We start from the raw sequence: 23,029 nt of genomic DNA on the forward strand, positions 1-23,029 counted from the left end.
GTTGGATTTCTAAGATATAGTGGTGATAATTATTACGCACACTTAAAACTAAAGCTACGAGGGTTCCAAACGCGCCCAGGTCTGAGAAGAGCCCACAACAAACTCAGCCGGGTATTTCAGTTTTCTCTACTTGTAAAATTCTTCCCACTAAGTTATTTAAGATTTTCCAACATTGCGTATTCTACTAGTTCATAAACATAACTCAGATGTCTGAAGTCTGCATACCTCAGTATAAAGTGCCTGTAGTACCATCATAAAGTCGTACGTGAAAGCGTTTCGCATTTGATATTCATTTGTTAGGAAAGCTTGTCTTAAATGTTTCGAAGTGAATAGAAACTTGGCGCTGGCTTTTATTTATTATGGTCAGTGGTCACCATACCATGCAAGGCTTTATGAATCCTTTCTTGTTCTGTAATAATTATTCCGTGTTTCTTTTAGTAAGTGGAAACTCGATTAACCGGACTAATTGTTGTCGTTAGGGATTCGGATAATCGAAAATCCGGATAATCGAATGTATGAAGAAAAGCGGGTTTTGTGCATATTATGTAGTTCACTAATAGTATTTTAAACTTTCAAAGTAAGATATAGTTATACCTAGTGGGATATCATACCTGTACAATGTACATTCTAAAACAGATTTTTATGCATAATAGTTTTTGGTTTATCGTACAAAATGGCGGAAAAAATACCCGAGTACGGAACCCTCGGTGCGCGAGTCTGACTCGCACTTGGCCGAACAATTTTCGGTTGGTAGTCCGGATAATCGCGAATCCGTATAACCGAGGGCCGGATAAGCGAGTTTCTACTGTAATAAAATTTAAAGGTATTTCTTTAAAAAAGAATTTATAAAAAGACAAGAATATGATTGAATAGTAGATGAATGTAATTGAATAGTGGTTTTAGCCAAGTTCTACAGACTTGACAGCAGAAGACAGCTTGCTACAGACATGCATGTCTCTAGTAAGCTATGTTACATGAAAGTTTGAATGGGTTTGTGTTTGTTGCAGTGATACAGATGGTGTGAGCGCATGGGAGGCGGCGCACTGCTGGAGGCGGCGGCGCGGGGTGACGCAGGCCGCGTGGCTATCTTGATCCGAGCTGGAGCGCCCGTCGATGCCACTGACGAGGTAAATCTAGATCTAATAAGGTAAAGCTGACTGACTGATCTATCAACGCACAGCTCAAACTACTGGACGGAACGGCCTGAAATTTGACATGCAGATAGCTATTATGACGTAGGCACCCACTAAGTAAGGATGTTTGAAAATTCAAGCCCTAGGAGGGTGAAATAGGGGTTTGAAATTTGTATAGTCCACGCGGACGAAGTAAACTTTTGCGCTTTTTCAAAATTTTCTTACCTACTTGTGTTTGGAATCTAACTTGCATTTATCGATTCCAGCTTTTTCAGATTTCTGTCTACGTCATAGTAGAGATCCGCTAAGAAAGGATTTTTGAAAATTCGATCCCTTAAATGGGTAAAACAGGGGTTTAAAATTTGTGTAGCTGCGGCAATAAGCTAGTTCATCATAATTTCTCTCCATCGATCGAGCGTGATTGTCGTCAACAGCAATCCTATTTTGCAATAAAAAACCGTCAAAGTGTAATTCGGACTGGATGGCGCACCGAGGGAGTCCATGTCCACCATCTTGGATTTGAAAATAAATCCTGAAAAACCCTGAAAATGACACCCATTTCTATTTTTTGTAATAAGTTCATGTCCGCCATCGTGGATTTGAAAATGAATGTCATCATCCCGGAAAAGTGCACATTCAGTCAACGTTACACACGCAATATTATGTAGGTGTGACTCAACGGGACAATTCAGGAAAATTCCCATTGAGTAACAGTGTTACTCACGGGAATGTGACTCAACGGGAATAACCCTTAACTCGCTTTCTTGTCTCTCTCTTTGTTTGTTCGGTACAAATTTTATAATCGATTTTGTGCCAATTTCGATAGTAGGCAACCACTAGTAATTTTCAAAAAAAAATTGTAAGTAGGAAAAACATTCTACCAAGTTAACCACATTATCCATTCAGCACCCTGTCCGTACGCGTATGTCCAACTATATTAATTAACCCCATAAGCTTTTTATTGTCATGAATAATTTAACATGACTCTTATTGGAAACGTATTAAAACTCTGATAGATGGTTTAAGTTGATACAGCCTTAAATGGCGTCCATTTAGCAAACTGTCGTGAGGCTATTAAATGCACACACGTACGACATTATTTTATGATTGTCAATAATTATTTTTTGTTTGCTCGACAAATTATTTACCAAACAGGTATCATCATCATCAACAAATTACTTCCCATATAAAAAAAAATACAATTAAACTTTTACAAGTACTTTTGATTTTTGAATCGTCAAATGCCACTACCACTCGTTCGGAATGCCTTTCCTACCGAGAAGAACCAGCAAGAAACTCGGCGGTTGCTCTTTTCAAAGATTTGATATTGATGATTTTCAACATTATGTCATCTAAATATATAAAAGGGAAAGGTGACTGACTGACTGACTGACTGACTGCCTGATCTATCAACGCACAGCTCAAACTACTGGACGGATCGGGCTGAAATTTGGCATGCAGATAGCTATTATAACGAGGCATCCGCTAAGTAAGGATTTTTGAAAATTCGACACCTAAGGGGGTGAAATAGGGATTAGAAATTTGTGTAGTCCACGCGGACGAAGTCGTGAGCATAAGCTAGTACTTATATATAAAAGTAATTGCAGCCCCGCGCATTGCTGGAACGAGCTGCAGCTCAAATCCAAACTCTTTTCATCATCATCACCTTCTTCAGAACGAAGTTTGGAGGTCATCATGCGAAAAGCTTCTCTATTTAAACTCTTTTATCATTTACATAATCTTCGATTGTGTAATAATATGCTTTTTCAGGAGCATACTTTTAATAGATTTTTTAAACTTGTGTAAAGGCAAGTCCAAAATAGTTGCGGGATTTTGTTGTAAAAGGTTATACCCATACCTACCCAGGCCTGCACCGTAGCGGCGCCTAATACGTAAATTCAAAATTATCCGAGGCTAAATTTTATAATTTTATTTTATTTTATTTATCGTTGAATGACATAAAAATTGTTACTTTCAAATAAACATATAATTGACCTCTATTATTATTGACATGATTTAGAATTGTAGTAATTTGTTAATATTAATGTATTATTGTAATAAAATAACCCACATAATTAATTTAAATAATAATAATCATTGTATCTGACTCGTAATTTGCGTAATTAACTAATATTAATTTATATTTTATGATTTATGAAGGAAAAAAAGAATAAAACTATACTTAAAATATGAATGATTATTATTATTATTATTTGATTGCTAATGGAACAAGGAAAATGAAATGTAAGATTGTTTAAATTTTTTATTATTTGTAACGTATTAGAATAAAGGCTTTTTTATTCATTTATTTATTTATTTATATCCATACCCACAAATGACTTTTGGACTTTCCTGAGGCGGAAGATAGGAGTTGCAAGGTCTTGCAAGCTTATTACGGTTTCTTGTTTTCCCACAACAAGACGTGCAATGTTAATATAATAACATATTATAACACAAGTAGATAGTAGATATTATATTAAATTCCGCTTTGTCAGGTCTCTCGAAACCTATTATGTGGTAGCACTATTCATATTAGAGGAGCAGGCGCCCCGTGGCGAATGTATTCGATATCCTCGCCTTGTCGTAAATCTTATTCGTTTGTAATATTATTACGTTCGTTCGTACGTTTAAATTGTACCTATCTATTTTTTTTTATTTTTTTTATTTATTCAGATACAAGTTAGCCTTTGACTGCAATCTCACCTGGTGGTAAATGATGATGCAGTCTAAGATGATAGCGGGCTAACCTGGAAGGGGTATGTCAGTTTTTTTTTTTTATTAAACCCATACCCCTTTGGTTTCTACACGGCATCGTACCGGAACGCTAAATCGCTTGGCGGCACGGCTTTGCCGGTAGGGTGGTAACTAGCCACGGCCAAAGCCTCCCACCAGGCAAAATCTAGTCGTAACATTAAACTGTGAACAAATTTATGGCGAACAGGCGAACTAGGTGATGGCCGCCAGTTCGTCCGCGTAAGTTTCGGTTACTAAAAATCGCATAGGAACTTTGATTTTCCGAGATAAAAGCACCCTGTGTCCTTTCCCGGTATGCAAGCTATCTCTGTACCAAATTTCGTCAAAATCAGTTCAACAGATGGGCCGTGAAAAACTAGCAGACAGACACACTTTCGCAAATTATAATATTAGTATGGAATTAGTATGGATATAGAAGCATGGGTTTAGAAAACAGAGCAGTTAAGTCCTACTTTCCTTTCAGAGTCTATTCAAATGAATACATTTCGTAATGTAACATGCTAAATATGTACTGTACATATCCATTCCCTCCGCCGAGAGCCCTACAACCATAAGATAAATCGATGAATAATAAAACGATACAAGATATTAGTTACATCTCGGATGGAATCGGAAGGCCGATACATCAATGTACACTCCTCAAGCCGTGGACTTACGCAAACGATCTATCAAAGGGGCTGAATTTGTAAATGAACAAAAAGTTGAAAGCAAAACGATTTATCAAATCATTATCCATACTTATACAAAACGTGAAAGTGTGTCTGTCTGTCTGCTAGCTTTTCACGGCCCATCTGTTCAACTGATTTTGATAAAATTTGGAATTTTTGCTTGCATTCCAGAGAAGGACATATGCAACTTTTTATCCCGAAAAATCAGAGTTCGGGGTAGGTAAGGAATTTTTAAAATGCCTAAGTCTGTTTAGTTAGTACAAAGGTATCCCAGAGATGAATCTAAATAATATATAAAAGGAAAAGCTGACTGACTGATCTATCAACGCACTGCTCAAACTACTGGACGGATCGGGCTGAAATTTGGCATGCAGATAGCTATTATGACGTAGGCATCCGCAAAGAAAGTACTTATTTTTGAAAATTCAAGACCTGAGGCGGTAATATAGGAGTTTGAAATTTGTGTAGTTAACGTGGACGAAGTCGCGAGTTTAAGCTAGTAACTAATATAACCAATAAAGGCTATTTATCCCGGAAAATCAGAGTTCAGTGACGAAAGAGAGACGTGCGCTGCAAAGAACAACTCTTTAGGTAGGTATAGATACATATCGATCCATGACTGCTGGATGAACCCAGATCTCTTGAACTCTCTACACTTAACAGACAGACATGTCAAGCTGATTTTAATTTATACGCGATACTCGGAATACATTATGAATATAAACGATCTATCTGTGTACAACATCGACGCAGCGCGAGCGTTGACGCGCAGAGATGATTGATGATTGGTCGCTCGAGAACTGCTCGAGAAAATGGCCGCCACGTCACCGGAGCTATTAGTTATTATCTACACAACGATTAGTATGCAATTAACTTGTGCTATTTATATATATTAATAGTTTAAAAGCTTGGATCATTGATAACATCAAGTAATCCATAATACATTCTGTTATTAATAAGGAAGAAATCAGTAGGTACCCTTATTATAAATTCAATCACGTCGCAACAGCGCAACGGGTTGACGTGATTTTTTGCATGAGTATAGTTTAAGATATGGAGAGTGACATAGGCTACTTTTTATCCTGGAAAATCAAAGAGTTCCCACGGGATTTTTAAAAAACCTAATTCCACGCGAACGAAGTCGCGGACATCAGCTAGTGACATTATATTTTGTGCTATTGTGTATTATGGTTAAGTGTGTACTTTTTGCTAAGCTATTACACTAATCTAATCGCGATTGATTTGCTTTTACCCGTTGAGGAGTTCCATTCTCTATTTACGAAACTATTCATTAAATCTTTACATAGGAAAAGATTATGAAAATCGATTTGATTCTCAAAAATTAGAGATCCCTAGGAAAATTGTAATAAGCTAACCGTGCGAAGCCGGTATGCCAAGTTAGAGTTACGTTCAAATCTGTTCAATAGTTTCAGTGTGAAGCGTGCACTGACAGACACTGTCTCTCGACAGACAAAAATTCAAAATAATGTTTTGGGGTATAAGTCCCGCAAATATCTAATGCGCGTGGTGTCAGCACTAGACTGAAGTTTCGAGCAGATGGTATATTTTATTTCACTTAAATGACGTCATTTCGTTGTTAATGAGACATGGTTCCAGCGCAATAGCAATTTGCGGGACTTATACCTAGCGTATCCTCCGATTAAAAGGTAAAATATCAATATTGTAAAAGTAAGCGTCGCCTCTGTAATAACCTAATGAAGTGGGAAAAGCTAATTAATGTCAAACGGACACACGTGCGTCGTTACAAGTTACAAGTTCATTTTTACACATTACTTACTCATAATAACTTGGTACATCCGTCCGTAACGAGAATTGATATTAATAATGTTTTTAAGAAAGTGGCCGGAACGGCACGATTTCTATTCATTTTTGATGGTTTTATTTTGCACAATTTTTTTGAATATGTACGTAGCTACTAGAGCCTAGTGGTTAGGACGTCCGCCTTCTAATCGGAGGTCGGGGGTTCGATCCCGGGCACGCACCTCTAACTTTTGCGGAGTTATGTGCGTTTTAAATAATTTAAATACATCGTGAGGAAACCTGCATGCCTGAGAGTTCTCCATAATGTTCTCAAAGTGTGTGTGAAGTCTACCAATCCACACATGGCCGGCGTGGTAGACCAAAACCCCCTTCTCACTCTGAGAGGAGAGGAGACCCGTTATACTCTGTAGAGAGCCGGCGATGGGTTTATCCCGGAAAATCAAAGGGTTCCCACAAAACCCAAATCCACGAGGCTGAGGTCGCGGGCATCAGCTAGTAGGTTAGTATTTTAATCTAACTGTGTCTGGCCTCAAATCTTTATAATTACTTATTTATTTTAATAGGAAAAATCTGCTTTCGGCAAATGTTAATTAAAGAACCACTTTTAGCCAAATATTTTAGCCAAAGATGAATAACAACATAGAGAAAGAACCGGTAGAATAATATTTATATAGACTACTTACAGTACTTACTTGCCCGCGACTTCATCCGCGTGGAATCAGGTTTTTTTAAATCCCATGGGAACTCTTCGATTTTCCGAAATAAAAAGTAGTCTGTGTCACTCTCCAGGTCTTTAACTATTATACCCATGCAAAAAATCACGTCAATTAGTTGCTCCGTTACAACGTGATTGAAGGATAAACCAACAAACAAACACACTTTCGCATTTATAATATGGATATAGTGATAGTTCGTGTTCGGGTGTGACCTTTCAGAAGACTATTTTACAAACTTTCGGTGGTTTAACTGATAAATAAACCAATTGTTATCTAAATTTCTATGATCTAGATGAATGATATTTAAGTCTGTGTTAAATTTAAAAGCTTGAACTCAGAGTGTTCGGTTATACGGTTTTATCAAGTAAAAAAAAAAAGTTTGAGAGTCTGTGGCCTGTGGTCTCACTTTGATTTTTGTGATTTGTCAAAAATTATAACCTTTTACATGAATCTAGAATAAGCTTTGGAATATACTTTCGTACCTTTTTATTGTACCTACAAGTTGTCTTATTCAAATAAACAGTTCGGCTTAAATAAACAGTTGCGTAAATAAGCCGGAAACAATCCAAATGTTAGTGTCTATCATAAAACGATAAGTAGACGGCTAATGAGTGTAATATGTGTCTGCATGATAATCAGCGATCTGCTATTTCAATACTCGTAACTCATAGTTGGCTAACGACTGTGTTTTGTTGTAAAGTGAAAGTCCGAGTGAATATTTTTAACTCGCATTACCACCCTATAGATTTTCTTGACAGACACGACGGACAGACGAAAAGACAGGCAGACAGACAAAAATTTTAGAAAGGTGTGATTAAGTTGTGGTACAGTTCAAATAGCCATAATCTAAATATACAAAAGGTGACTGACTGACTGACTGACTGACTGACTGATCTATCAACGCGCAGCTATAACTATTGGACGGATCGGGCTGAAATTTGGCATGCAGATAGCTACGTAGGCATCCGATAAGAAAGGGTTTTTGAAAATTTAACCGCTAAGGAGGTGAAATAGGGGATTGAAATTGGTGTAGTCCGCGCGGACTATTATAATATATTTTCATATTGTAATAATATTGTAGTAATTAACCAGGCGTGGTTACTATATTTATGGGTTAATTTCAAAGTATATTTTTTTATTGTATTTCATATTGTTCTATATTTCCTCGTCAGAAGAACAAACCAGTGTATTGACAGTTTAAAAACAAATGTTGTCTATGGTTCATAAACTCCGTGTCGGCAATAACGCAGAGCCAATGTCCAATACGTGAAAAAAAAACGTAACAACACAGAGACCGGTCGAAGTATCCGAACTAGTTTTTTAATGATCCCGGTTCTCTCGATATGGTGTTGGTTGCGCCTAGATGACAGATGGATAAGGGTATCGAATAAATTATAGTTCGAAGTTGAGGAATACACCTAGAGTGAGGCATAAAATGTTGGTTAATGCAACCAGGAGCCGATTTAATGTGTGCCTTCGATACATTGAATACTTTCAAGGCAAGAGTGAATAGGCATCTTCTAGGCAAGAGCGCTACGAACCTAGAGTTAGGGCCGGTTGTTTCAACAAATTTTGACGGACACGTAACCTTTAAATATGGCGCTAACGAACGTAAGTAAAGAAAAAGCGTTGATTCAGCATCTATTAGCGCTAACGTTCGTTAAAAAGTTACGTTTACGTTAACCAGTGCTGACACCATTGGTGATCGTCAAATCAGTTCGTAACTTCATACTTCCGACAAAAGGAATATTTTATTTAAAAATTATAATGGAATCAATTTAATTCAATGCTTTTAATGGTAGTTTTTTGAAGATGAAAGAGAATTTGTAAGAAAGAAAAAGTGTTTAAAATGCGAAGTAGCAATATTAATAACTATGTATATAAGTTAATATACTTTCAAAATGAAATAAAAAAAGGATACGGAGAAGTAAGTTAATTTTTAGGGTTAGTTTCGCAACCAAAATAACAATGACGAACAGTTTTTTGTACACTGAAGCAACGCATATAAATTAACAGATGTTAAAGTTCGTCTACGTCTGTTAAATTTTAACGAACGTATCTTACGAAGACCAATGGTTTGAAACAACCGGCCCTTAGACGTAATCATTGCTTTGTTTGTTGTGGGATCTTCTCAGATCTGGGCGCGTTTGGAACCCTCGTAGCTTTAGTTTTTAAGTTCGCGTAAAAATTATCACTACTATATCATACGCAGAAGCTCACCAACATCGACTTCGCCATCATGTTAATTTGGAGGCTGTGAAGCTTCTAGATAACATGGATATCAAAAGGAGGCTCAAAAGAACCAAGCCGTTCGAATTAGTGTTAAAAAGTACATAAGTGCAGCGTTTGTGTAATAGTGCTTGTGCTACTTTATTTTTCTAGGTCACAAGAACATAGTGAACTGTAAGTACGTGTTAGAATAAACTAAGGACAGTTATTGGACTGTAAATTAGATTTAAAAATTAATCATAAGTAGAAGTTTAAGCTAGAATAATATTACTTATTAGCCCATAGGCTAGATGGTAGTAGTAATAAAGCTGCCATTTTATAATGGTGCTTTATGGTAGGAAAAAAAAATCATCTTACAAATGCAACTGACTTTCAAAAAGTGTAATTTATTACCTATTTTGAATAAACCATTTGATTTGATTTGATTTGTTTCTCAATCTCAGGCATGATTGTCGTCAAGCGCAAGCCTATCTCACAATATAAAACCGGCCAAGTGCGAGTCAGGCTCGCGCAACGATGGTTCCGTACTGCAGTCGTATTTTTTTCGACCTTTTTACGATAAAACTAATGCATATAAAAATAAATAAAAATCTGCTTTACAATGTATCGGTAAAGCTCTTTCACAATACCCCACTTGGTATAGTAATCTTACTTTAAAAGTTGAAAATTAAATTGTGGTCATGGAATAATAATAATTAGTATTTTCAATTTTCGAAGTAAGATAACTACATCAAGTGGGGTATCATATGAAAGGGCTTTACCTGTGCATTCTAAAACAGATTTTTATGTACCATAGTTTTTGAATTATCATGCAAAATGGCGAAAAAATACGACTGTAGTACGGGACCCTCGCTGCGCGAGCCTGACTCGCACTTGGCCGGTTTTTTCAACACAGAAATCACCCGCGAAATGCGGTCTAAACTCTAAGGCTGATATCCATGTATAGAGCGCACTTTGACTTTGCTCAGACTTAAGCTTGAGGTGAAATAAGACAGATTTATGTGAGAGATATAGCTCTGTCTCGTTTTAACTCTGTCTTAAGTCTAAGCAAAGTCAGAGTGCGCTCTATAGATCTCTCATCTCACCCTAAGTCCGCGACTCACATTTCATGCTCAAGTGTACAGTGGGTTTCACCAAACAACATAGAATAATCGTAGATACCTATCTAGTATATGTACCTACGTGGGTAGGTAAGTAGTCTACATAGAAATTGGAACAGAAGACATGTGTGTTATAGTAATTGATTTGGTCTCGGCCGCTCTAATAAAACCAACTTTTATATTAACCCATAAATATAGTAACCACGCCTGGTTAATTACTAATCTAACGTTAATCCGAGACATTGGTTTGTTTCAATTCGGATAATAACCATGTGAATGTGTTCCGACCGTTAAAGAAATGAGGTTTCGGTGATTTGTTGCTTGTTAACACGTAAAAAATTGTTTGACTACTTATAGGTAGGTATGAGATTAGAAAATTAGTATCCCACTGCGCAGAGATTAGTTTATAAGTAGGTATGTAGAAGGTAACTATATATAGAGTAGGTACTAGCTTATGCTCGCGACTTCGTCCGCGTGGACTACACAAACTTCAAACCCCTATTTCAGCCCCTTAGGGGTTGAATTTTCAAAAATCCTTTCTTAGCGGATGCCGACGTCATAATAGCTATCTGCATGCCAAATTTCAGCCTGTTCCGTCCAGTAGTTTGAGCTGTGCGTTGATAGATCAGTCAGTCAGTCACCTTTTCCTTTTATATAATATTTAGATTATACCCTTTTTTGAAAAGTGTCTTAATTTGATCCTAAAGAGATAATAAACTACCAAAAGATTTACAAAAAAATTATTCAATCGATACTATCGATATGTGCAATAATGGATTTCAATTTTCGCTGCAAAAACGCTACCCGCCATCTTTTTAGGTTCATGAGCTGTCATGACGTCACAAGGATTGGTAGACAACTGTGGTTTCTTAGTGAAATAAATTGCAACTTCAATCCATGTGACGTCACAGTCGGATTTAACATGGCGGTATATTATTATCATGCGTTTTGAATATTTGTAGAACAGCCCCCCATTCCCCCCCCCCCAACCCCTTCCCCCCGATTGTGTAAGAAAAACGTATTCAACGTTATCGTAATCGTCAAAAGATTCTGCCCTTTGATTGGTTGATTCGCTGTTTACATTTTTTCACAGCCCCCAGGCTGATAAAAAAGTGAAATCTTCAAAATAAATTATGAAAATATATTCTATTGCTTATTGATACTTAATATAATCTTGTTTTACTTTTTTTTTCTCGCTCCGTGTAATATACCGTATACCTACAGCCAAAGACTTCGCTGTCGCGAAACGTACGTAGACACATTTCCGAAAGAGCATGAAAGAAGCATGAAATACTTACTACCTTCTGATACCCAACTAGCAAAAGCGTTTTCAAGTATTAATTAATTTAAAAAAAAACCTATATCTTTTGTTCATAGATATGAACTGATATTGCAATTTACAACCTATGCCTCAACAAAAACATAGTCGCTTCTAGACATCTTAATAATATTCTAAAATATAGACTTTATACGTCAATTAAAATTAATTAACTTCATGCAAAATGTTATATTCTCGCTCTCAATGAGTTGTTTTCAATGAAAACCAACGACCTGTATACACTGCACTAGATGGGACAGTCTAAACTAAATTGAAATGACAGACCTAAATGTATTGCTATACTTACCTATCATTTAGCTCCCTGCGGAAAAGGATGACTAGATTTAGACATGTCAATTTAGTAGTTGTGGCATAACAGGATTAGGCACACTGGCTATTAAGTTTTTTTTTTAAATAAAAATGGCGAGCAAACAAGTAGGCGGGTCGGGTCACCTGATATACTAGCTTAGTACTGTGGACTACCTTAGTATATTTTATTTAAATTATTCTTATGTTTGTTCCCAACATTCTTCTGTGAGTGTTTATTTATGCACACTAGGCACAATAAAAAGTGACTTCACTACGAAAGTATAAAAACAAACCCCGCACTAATTCATATACACATTCATATGTTTTTACGATAAAAATAATCACATTACAGGTTCTCAAGGTGCTCACAACTAATTTGAATTGAAGGTCTTCTAAACCGGCCGCATATCATCAGAATTTTCTGACAGAAATCTTTTTGTCGCATATACTAAGCGAAAAGCTTATGCTAGGAATGAGTACGACAATAGTGCAACGGTTGGGATTTGATCCTTGACCTTTCGGAATTCAGTCCGCTCCTTAACCGTTGAGCTATTGAGGCTATATTTCTGATAATTTAGTCTGCGGGGTCTAGTAAATTTTAGTAAGTAGGTAAGATAATTTTCTGATGATAATTTCTGTCAGAACAGTCTGCTTATGAATCGCAGCTGGCAGCCAATTATGAACTGAGTTCAGATCCGCCAAAGCAACATTTCTGGTAATGTGTGGGGTTCGAGGACGGTCGTCCAGCGCAGTGAAAGTCAAAACATAGTAACCGCGATTTTAACAATTATTGACATACGAAAACAGGCGTCACAAACTCACGGCAGTTAAACACGTAACTTCAAGCAATTAAATTACTTAATGTAATATCTGTCACCGGCTGTACTCGCGTATTTACTATTTAGTCGACGTTAGCCCGACTAGTTTCGAACCCATCCGGGGTCCTTTTTCAAGGGAGTCAGTTCGCGCACGCGTCGCGGTTGAGACGGCGAGCTGCGCGTGCCGCTGCCCGTAGAGCCCGTTGTGAGGGTGGCTGAGGTGAGTTTAAACGCTACAATACTTAATGTAAATCGCAATATGCTCACTTTAAGGTCGCACTATGTGTCATGCGATCATGCGACACTGGTTGCTATCGTGATTGGCGTTACAATCAAACTGGAGACTTAAGCGGTAGAGTATATAATATGTTATCTACTATGCAGTACCCACCACGGTAGAGATTACGTCACGCTATAATGGAGCGTACGGAATATTTCTATGCTTTGTCGTTCACTGGTTAAGCGTGCGTACATTAGACAGGTACGTACATTTGGTCTGGTGGGAGGCTTCGGCCGTGGCTAGTTACAACCCTACCGGTAAAGCCGTGCCGCCAAGCGATTTAGCGTTCCGGTACGATGCCGTGTAAAAACCAAAGGGGTATGGGTTTAATAAAAACTGCCATACCCCTTCCAGGTTAGCCCGCTATCATCTTAGATTGCATCATCACTTACCACCAGGTGAGATTGCAGTCAAGGGCTAACTTGTATCTGAATAAAAAAAAAAAAAAAAAAAAAAAAAAAACAGCTTTCAGTCAGATAATTTCTGATAAGTAGTATGCGACCGGCCTTAATGACTCTGTGTAATAAGCTCGTTGGAAGACATTATAAGTGACATTCCATATTTTTTATTCGCACCCTTAATTAACGCGGCGCGAACTCGTGGTGAGCCGTGTTTTAGCGCGTTAAAAAATGACGTGAACCGTCATTACGGGTTTAATTGACTTTGATGCAGATTAAACATGATCTTTGAAAGATAAATAAAGATAAAATCTAAAGCTCACTACCTACAGTACCCACTTGATTTCTACACTCTTAAAAATATTATCATACGAGCTAGCTATTTCATCTGCCCAACGTTGGGCATGGTTTCTCATGGAATCTACACAAAAAATTAATCTTCCGTTTGTTTTAGTTTATTCTAAGTTCTAGACGTTCATCCATGAACGGGCAAACACATGGACCAACACGGCTATCTCAACAATCATACGTCTAACCGTCAAATGGTTATGATCGGACGTGATCTTAGTCTGAAAATGGTTTTCAATTTTCTTATCAACTCTATTTCATTCTACAGCTGCCCTGTAAAGTTTATCTCTTTGGCTATACAGGGTGTAACCAGAACGCTAGCAAAAACGAAGACAGGTGATAGTACTGATGATTACTGATATGATAGGTACCATATGAAAAAACGTGAAAAAATATATATCCTATATTTTGTAAAAGTTCACGATATATTGTAAACTAGCGACCCGCCCCGGCTTCGCATGGGTGCAACGTAGATACTAATGTAGTGTCATTGTGGTGTCATTGCCTCGGAAACTCTCAAATGAGGGGATTTTTTTCCGACCTAATTCACATTATTTCAATTTATCTAGGAATCTCTAATTTTTTGAGAATTAAACTATAGCTATAAACCTTCCTCTTGAATCACTCTATTTATTGGTGAAAACCGCATTAAAATCCGTTGCGTAGTTTAAAAGATCTACGCGTTCATACATACATACAGACGCGGGAAGCGACTTTATTTTATACCATGTAGAGATAAAACATCTGACTGACGCTAGAGGTCAACGAACGTTGCCGCGTTGTAGGTGGGGCATAGACCCCAGTTTTGCTTGCTATACATTGCGGGTTTGAAAAATAATACTGAATCACTAAAACTACAAAATGAGGCAAATCGTTAGTGGTATTGGATTGTATTTAGGTAGTATAACAATACCGATACGTTTCTGCTAGCGTTCTAGTTACACTCAGTATTTTACGAGTGTTATAGATTTCTAACCAGAGGTCATAGAGCTCATTAAAACAAAATAAAGCCTCGGCCGCTACCACATTTATTAGCATGAGATAAAAAGATGAATGAATGAATAAAATGAAGCAGGAAGTACCTACGGTGGAGTTGGGAGGCATTCCATTCCTAACAATTCAATAAACAAAACCGGTCAAGTGCGAGACGGACTCGCACATCCGGAAGTGTTCCGTAGGTACCATCGTACAAGATATACCTACCTACTTAACATATACTTAATCATAAAAAAAATTGCATGGCGGCCATTTTGGAATTCGCCATTTGTTTTTATTGTTGTCATAGCGGCAATAGAAATACACTCTGCGAAAATTTCAACTCTCTAGTACCTACCTATCACGGTTCATGAGATAGGTACCTACAGCCCGCTGGCAGACAGACAGACAAACACACAAATGAACATAGACACCCAATCTCATAAGCTCAAAACCCTCTCGTAGCCTGAAACAGTTTTCATTGTCATTCTACAGCTACCTAGACTATGGCCAAGACCCTTCTCACTCTGAGAGGAGACCCGTGCTCTGTAGTGAACCGGCGATGGGTTGATAATTATGATGATGATGACAGCTACTATCTACTATCGAAAGGTTCCGTAGCACCGTACAAGATTAGCTGCTACACCGTACAAATAAGCTGTGATAGCCTAGTGGTTAGGACGTGCGCCTTCTAATCGGAGGTCGGGGGTTTGATCCCGGGCGCGCACCTCTATCTTTCGGAGTTATGTGCGTTTTAAGTAATTTAATATCACTTGCTTTGACGGTGAAGGAAAACATCGTGAGGAAACCTGCATGCCTGAGAGTTCTCCATAATGTTCTCAAAGGTGTGTGAAGTCTACAAATCCGCACATGGCCAGCGTGGTAGACTATGGCCAAAACCCTTCTCACTCTGAGAAGAGACCCGTGCTCTGTAGTTAGCCGGCTATAGGTTGATCATGATGATGATGTTGATGAGGGCGACCATTTTGAATTTTTTATTATTTGCTGTTGGGTCAATAGAAATACACACTCTGTGTTTCAACTCTCTACCTAACGTTCATTTCAACGATACCACTTGGTACCTATTATCAAAACCAACCGGAAAACATCAGTAGATAAAAAGTAGTAAAATTGCTTGTTTATCTTCGATCTTGTTGTCATGGTGATTAAAACATGTAAACATAATAAAAAATTTGTATAGGTATAATAAAAACGTATCTAATCAGATATTATAATGCATAAAAAATGACTCCTCACGCGCACTTTTAACTTTATGTGTCGAATTTCATTTTTTTTTGTGAACACAGCATGCATCCAGCCATATCTGGCATACAACATTTTACAATACTATAGGTAATATTTCTATTATTACATAAGAATTTAGAAGCTACGGCTTTAGTCCTTATTTTAAAGGTGAACCGTACTTTTGACATGACAGTTGACCCATAATATAGAGTTTAAATCGCGCGTGAGAAGTCATTTTGTACGGGCTATGTTACAAGTTACAACCATGTTAAAAGTGTGACATTTCGTAACGTTTCCTTCGCTATGTGGTAATTACGCAAGGTGGTTATAAACTTATACAGATATCTGCTGGTTACGTAATTGTATGTATTGACAAGCGTTTCCAGTTATATCGGGACCATAAAAAGCTAATGACTGGAAAAATTTCATTTCATATCCCATTATTTAGTTATTTATTCGCCATATACGTACATGTATCTAATTTTGATGAAACAGTTGGTCGGGAAGTTATTTTTTTCTACACATTTTTAGTTTAGAAAGTACATTCCTGCTTACCTTCGTTGAAAGTTATGTAACTTTTAATTGAAAGGTTTCGAGTAGGTGATTTTTTTAAATGAAATACATTACAATCTAAAAAAACCAGCCCAATGCGAGTCAGACTCAAGCACATTTTGCACGATAAATCAAAATCTCTGTTGTAGAATGAACTCTTTTTATGATACCTCACTTGGTATAGTAATCTTACTTTGAAAGTTGAATCTACTCCCTACCTAAGTAATTTTTCATGAACACATTTTAATTTTTTTCGTGATTTTTCCCCTTACGTCTGCTATAAGACCTACCTACCTGCCAAATTTCATGATTCCAAGTCAACGAGAAGTACCTACCCTGTAGGTTTCTTGACAGACACGACAGACAGACAGACAACGAAGTGATCCTACAAGGGAGTAGGTACGACAATAGTGCAACGGGCGGGGTTTGAACCGTCGACCTTTCGATTTTCAGTTCACTCCTTTACCGGTTGAGCTATTGAGGCTTATATACTTCAAGTAACGGAAATGATATTGTTGTTGCAGAATGGCTGCAGCGCCCTGCAGCGCGCGGCGGCCGACGGGCACGTGGACGTGGTGCGCGTGCTGCTGGAGCAGGGCGCAGACCCCAATAAGCAGGACCTCGTGGTACGTACGACGCCCTCCCTAACAGCCCTTTCACACGGCGTCCAGTTTTTTGCAGGATCCCGTTTTCTGCAAGATCTCGTTTGATGGCGAATGTGTGAACGCTAGCATACAAACACATTCGCCATCAAACGGGGTCCTGCAGAAAACGGGATCTTGCAAAAAACTGGACTGCCGTGTGAAAGGGGCGTTAGGTTGAGCGGATTTTGACTTTGCTCAAACTTAAGACATCGGTAAAAAGAGACAGCGTTAGCTGCCATAAATCTGTCTCGTGTCTGAGCAAAGTCAGAGTACACTCTCGTAGATCTCAGCCTTAGATTAGGTATATTAATCTAAGCATCCTCCAATAACGCAGCCTGGATGGTCTGTGTCTAGACAGAAACGTCTAGACACAGCCATCCTGCGAGGTCACAAGGTCGAGATGGGGGAGCGGTTATATTATTAGTGGCGTGTGATCTTCTTTTTTCTTTCTTCTCTGTGGGCTGGTTTCCGCACTTAAACGTTTCCGTCTGTTGTGCGTGCATTGCCCCTTCCCGCTGAAGTCTTCACTCCAGCCATCCAAGCTCGCTCCAGAACTCGAGTAGACCGTCCAGGTTGCCCAGGGCTTCATGGAGTGAGGCTGGGGATCTCAAGTCGCGCTTACGTTGTTCTGCCAGTGCTAGTGGCGTGTGATATCACTCAGGTGAACAAAGTGCCAGCGTAGGCAAGCGCAACTGTGATCGCAAAATAGATCGAAATTCGAAAGCAAATGGCATATATTAGGGTGCAAATGGTCGCCCATAACAGCATGCTCTTCGGAGATATCGCAAGCGGCACTCGGCGTCCCCTACGACCCCGCGCTTGTGTACACTGCACATCCTGATTCCTGCACCATAGGCACAGCCGACACTGGTAAGACTAGGTATAAGTGATGCCATCTCATATCCAAAAACAATTAATTTTTTGCTATTCCAGCACGGCAACACAGCAGCGCACGAAGCAGCGTGGAAAGGCTACTCGCGCACCGTGGCCACGCTGGCGCGCAGCTGCGACCTGCGCGCGCGCAACGCGGCCGGCTTCGCGCCGCTCCACCTGGCGACGCAGAACGGACACAACCAGTCCGCGAGGGAGATACTGCTCGCCGGCGCGCCGCCCGACTTGCAGAACAACGTAAGTCGACTTAGGCGCCATCTCCACTCCACGGGCGAAGGAATCGCGCGATAGTCTCGCCGTGTGACAAAATTCGATACAAAGTACAAATTATCGCCGCGATTCTCTCATCCGTGGAGATGGCGTCTTACATTAAACTTGGATACTTTAAATCCATAGAACTAAGTTCGTACCTAGTGAAGCGACCCTAATGAAGTGCATCCAAGCGCTGATCAATTTCTTATTAAAAAAATACCTAGGTATGTATCTTACCCAATAAACTATTAACTATTTCGATTAACTAAGTACCCACCTGTTAATTAAATCGTAAAGCTTCTTTATTACAGCTATATACAAGCATCCTAACGACCTCTGTCATAAACGTTAAGATAAGAATAATTATTGATGATATAAGATTTTAGAACATAATAAATGCTCCTTAATAGCCCTTTTAAAAACCAGCGATGGTTGCAATGACACTTGAAGGTATAATATATTTACGTTGAACTTGAAGATGGCAGAAAAAACACAAGCTGGAAGGGTATTCAAAAGAAGAAAAAGTATACTCAATAATGACTTGTCTATTTCAGTATGGCGATACATCCTTGCATACTGCGGCGCGCTATGGCCACGCGGGCGTCACGCGGATCCTCATCTCAGCGCAGTGCCGCGTCTCCGAGCAGAACAAGAACGGCGACACCGCACTCCACATAGCGGCCGCCATGGGTCGCCGGAAGCTAACGAGGATACTCCTCGAAGCCGGCTGCGACAAGTCCCTCAAGAACCACCAGGGAGAAACAGCAAGAGACATCGCCACCAGAAAGGGCTTAGAAGAAATAATCAGCATCCTCAACACACCCGTCGCCAAACAATCAAAAAAGAAAGACAAACATCGAGACAAGAGCAAAGAAAGAACTATCGATGAACCGGACGACGCTAAAAAAAGAGACAAAAGCAAAGACAAAAAGAAGAAGAATGTTCATTTCGAAACTCCCGCCGCCGCGCCTCCAGTTCAGTGGTCACCATACGGGTGCCACTATTATCCAGACCCAAAATACTTCCCTAAACCCAAGTTAAACTCGCTTCCCACCGAACCGTTGAAAAAAGGCGAGCAGTACTATTTGGATTTAGCGGGAAATATAAAAAAGGGTCCCATCGGAGCAGGATATACATGCTACTGTGCTCCGTTCTTCAAACACATGGAAGAAAAGCTCAATGAGGACAAGAAAGATTTAAAACGCCATATCGATAGAGCCCATGAGAAATTGGATCAGAAAGTCACAGATTTAGAAATGAAAACTCAAGGTCAAATATCAGAATTAACGAGATTTGTTGCGGCTGAGAGAGCTCTGTGCAAAGAGAGGCATAAACATTTAGAGCAATGGCTAACAAGAGGCATGATGTTCAGAGCATCAGAAAGAGTGAAGAAACTGGACTTCAGTCCAAAAGGATCGCTAGATATACCACCCATGAAAAGAACGAGAAGTCTCGAAATTTTGGATGGAGGTAACGAAGAATGGAACGATGTGAACAGAATTATTAGGAGCTTTAACGAAAACGTGGAGCAGTGTGAAAGTATAGCCAAAGACCTGGAGTATAGTGGTAAAGCCACATCCCAAAGCACTGAGAATTTGGACAATAGATCACTTAGGAGCCCAACAAGACGAAAACATGTGCTGAAAAATTCGAGAAGTAGCGATCAGCTAGATGTGGGACCTAGTCGGTGTTCAAGATCTCCTCATACAATACATCATACAAGTTGTAGTCAAAGTACCTCTCCAAACGTCACAGCTGAAATTCACGTTAAAGCTAATAAGGTTTCCGTATCACAATCCCCGGCATCAGATGTTCCTGTCTACAATGAAAGATACATATCACCATGTAGAAACTCTACAGCCATATCCTCTAGTAGTAGTAATCGACAATCAGATTTTAAGGCCCCAGAAGAACATACAATAATAAATAGTCAATTAGAACAACAAAATGAACATATGTGGAAAAGCCAAGTGTTGCAAAGAACAGCTGACGATATACGGAAAAGAGTGATGCTTGAAAAAGAAATGGCTGATGCATTGCCAATGAACACAAAATCTATGGACATCTCTCAGGATGGGTATATCAAATTTTCTAAACAACCAGATTATAGAGCAGAATGTAATATAGAGAGAGAACCTCGGAGATCAGTACAAGAACTAGTAGCTCAGGTAGAGCACCAACAAAGGCACGTTTCACCAGAAAGAATTCCTTTGCCGAGAACAGTAATTGAGAAAGAAACACCGATGCCAATACAACCGAATCCTGTCCTAAAAATGCCTCAACAGCCTTTGAGACCTGCACCAGTATTGAAAGAAAAACCTCCAAAAACCAAAAGGTTCAGTTTACACAACCTCATACCGTTCCCAACGAGAAAAGCTTTTCATACTCCGCCGAAGGAAAATGGTAACAATTCAGAGAGTAGCGACGAAGAAGACAATCCTATAAGAAGTACAAATCAACCTGGACCAATGAGGAACACCAATTTACTGCAAACACTACCCTTACCCAACTACGAGTCGGTTTCAATGAAGTCGCAATCACCAGCACCTCAAGTGCAAACACAGAATTACCCCCATGATATTAGAATTATTCCAAAAGACGCATACTTCCACGATATACCGAACAGACAGCATCATCAGATGCCTTATAGACAGGAAAACGGTCTGCCATACCCTCACCACCCTTGTCAGAATCAATTAGATTACAATGAGTCTGGTCTCCCTCAAAATCAAGTTCAGGCCCGTAACAGAAATCCTATACACCACCATGAAACGGGGGTTTTCAGCGCAATGATGCAAGACCACATGATAAGAGAAATAGAAAGAATACCCCATTGCTATAGCGACCATTTGGATCAGAATACGGAAGTTGAAATTGCGAATCAGAACGATCACTTTCGCGGTGGGTACTACGATAACCGTCCACCAATGTACCCGAATTTTAGACCAAATCCACATGCCATAAGAAAACCAACACCTGATCATAGTTTGCTACACAGTCGACTCCAATCTCTAGCCATAAACACCCATTTGACTGAAACTCAGAGCCAAGCGGACAGGGAGTCTCACAATGATTCAGGTTACAGTACAAAGGTTTATGGGAGTTCCCAAGGACCGTCTCCAAGTCTGTCAGGTCATGTGGATGATAATTTGTCAGGGCAAAGGGTCAACATTCTATCCAACAATAAAGAAGCTACTGGACAGATGGGTGCGTCGAGCTTAGTGTAGCATGAGCAGCTTTCATTTGAAGCACTTTCATTTATAAATTTTCTAAAGAGGTTTTAAAAAGTTTTTTGGCGGTTCTTCGACGGTAATATGAACATAATTTTTTTTAGATCGTTATGAGAAGTTTTCCCAGTAATCTCCACACAAACGTAGTTTGGTTCTCTTTTGCATATTAATCAATCAAATTCAATGAAATTTTACAATCGTCGACACGTTCGACAAACAAATACCTATATCCATGAAATTGTATAGTTTCAAAGTTTCAAATATTCAAAGATTTGCATGTAAATCTTTAAACCCGTGTAAATTGAAAAAACTACACATTTTAATAGAAAGGAGATCATTCTAGCTCCATACATTTTTGGACCTTTTCTGAGAGTGCCGGCCAACAAAAAAAATTGGTACGTATTGTTAGAACTAGTCATTTGGAGCAATAGTTAATATGGCACCAAAGTTGTAGGATTGCTCTGAGCCAAGGTATACAGGTTCGATGATTCCTCATTTTCATACATTTTATTGATTTCTGAAAGTGCTGGGAAACATTTTGTAGAACGTTGAGTTTGATTGGTTAATATTCATATGAAAACCCACTTTTCTTTATTCTTTATTTATTTGCATTCATGTCTTGCACTTACTTATAAGTCCCGCCAATTGCTAATGCGCATGGCCGCCATTTTAGTTACGTCAGCACTAGACTGAAGTTTCGTGCTGATGGTATATTTTTATTTTGGCTGACGTCAAAATGACGTCATTTCGATGTTAGTGAAACAAGGTTCCAGCGCAATAGCAATTTGCGGGACATATACCAACTAAGTACTTTTGTTTGGAGTGCGCTACGAATAACCTCCTCAATGGATTTTTAAATTGGAAATGTCTCTTTTTGTGACTTAGGTATATTCGTCACTACCTTGATAAGATTTAAATATAAATCTTCAGGATAAAACTAGAGTATTTTTCGTATAATTAATAGTATTGTGTTAACGCACTTCTTGGTACTACTTAGTAAGTGCACTGATTGAAAAAAACACCTCTAAAATTATTTACAAATCGTAAAATTTACTAAGAGTACAAATTTAATTTAGAAATTAATCGATGCCATGTATCACAAATAATTTACGTTAAAAATAATATAATTATAGATATTTTAGGGACTGAACCATTAATTATTATTATAAATTGCGAAATACGTAATATTTTTCATACTCGGTACAATCAGTCCCATATTTTTTGTAATATACTTATATCTCAAATGTAAGCATGTGTTTGTAATATACTTACTTATATTTATATGTAATACTGTATGTATGGTTTGTACTGATTTGATTTTAATAAATGCACTTGAAGTGTGAACTATAATATTTTGTTTTACTGAATATGGAAACCTTTTCAAGAC

General features: G+C 38.6%; 1 protein-coding gene across 3 annotated transcripts in view; it reads left to right on the forward strand.

Moving 5' to 3' along the window:
* Positions 1–22,969, forward strand: part of dgo (ankyrin repeat domain containing protein 6 diego) — a 65,920-nt gene extending 42,951 nt beyond the window's left edge. For all 3 annotated transcript variants that reach the window (XM_069504875.1, XM_069504876.1, XM_069504877.1), the window contains exons 2-5: positions 1,008–1,127; positions 17,150–17,251; positions 18,203–18,397; positions 18,967–22,969. In XM_069504875.1, the coding sequence (XP_069360976.1) occupies positions 1,029–1,127; positions 17,150–17,251; positions 18,203–18,397; positions 18,967–21,639 (3,069 nt within the window). In that variant the 5' untranslated portion in view covers positions 1,008–1,028 and the 3' untranslated portion in view covers positions 21,640–22,969. The remainder of the gene's footprint in view (positions 1–1,007; positions 1,128–17,149; positions 17,252–18,202; positions 18,398–18,966) is intronic.
* The last annotated feature ends 60 nt before the right edge of the window (positions 22,970–23,029 follow it).

The sequence above is a fragment of the Maniola hyperantus genome, chromosome 19 (assembly GCF_902806685.2).
Source record: "Maniola hyperantus chromosome 19, iAphHyp1.2, whole genome shotgun sequence".
Taxonomy (NCBI): domain Eukaryota; kingdom Metazoa; phylum Arthropoda; class Insecta; order Lepidoptera; family Nymphalidae; genus Maniola; species Maniola hyperantus.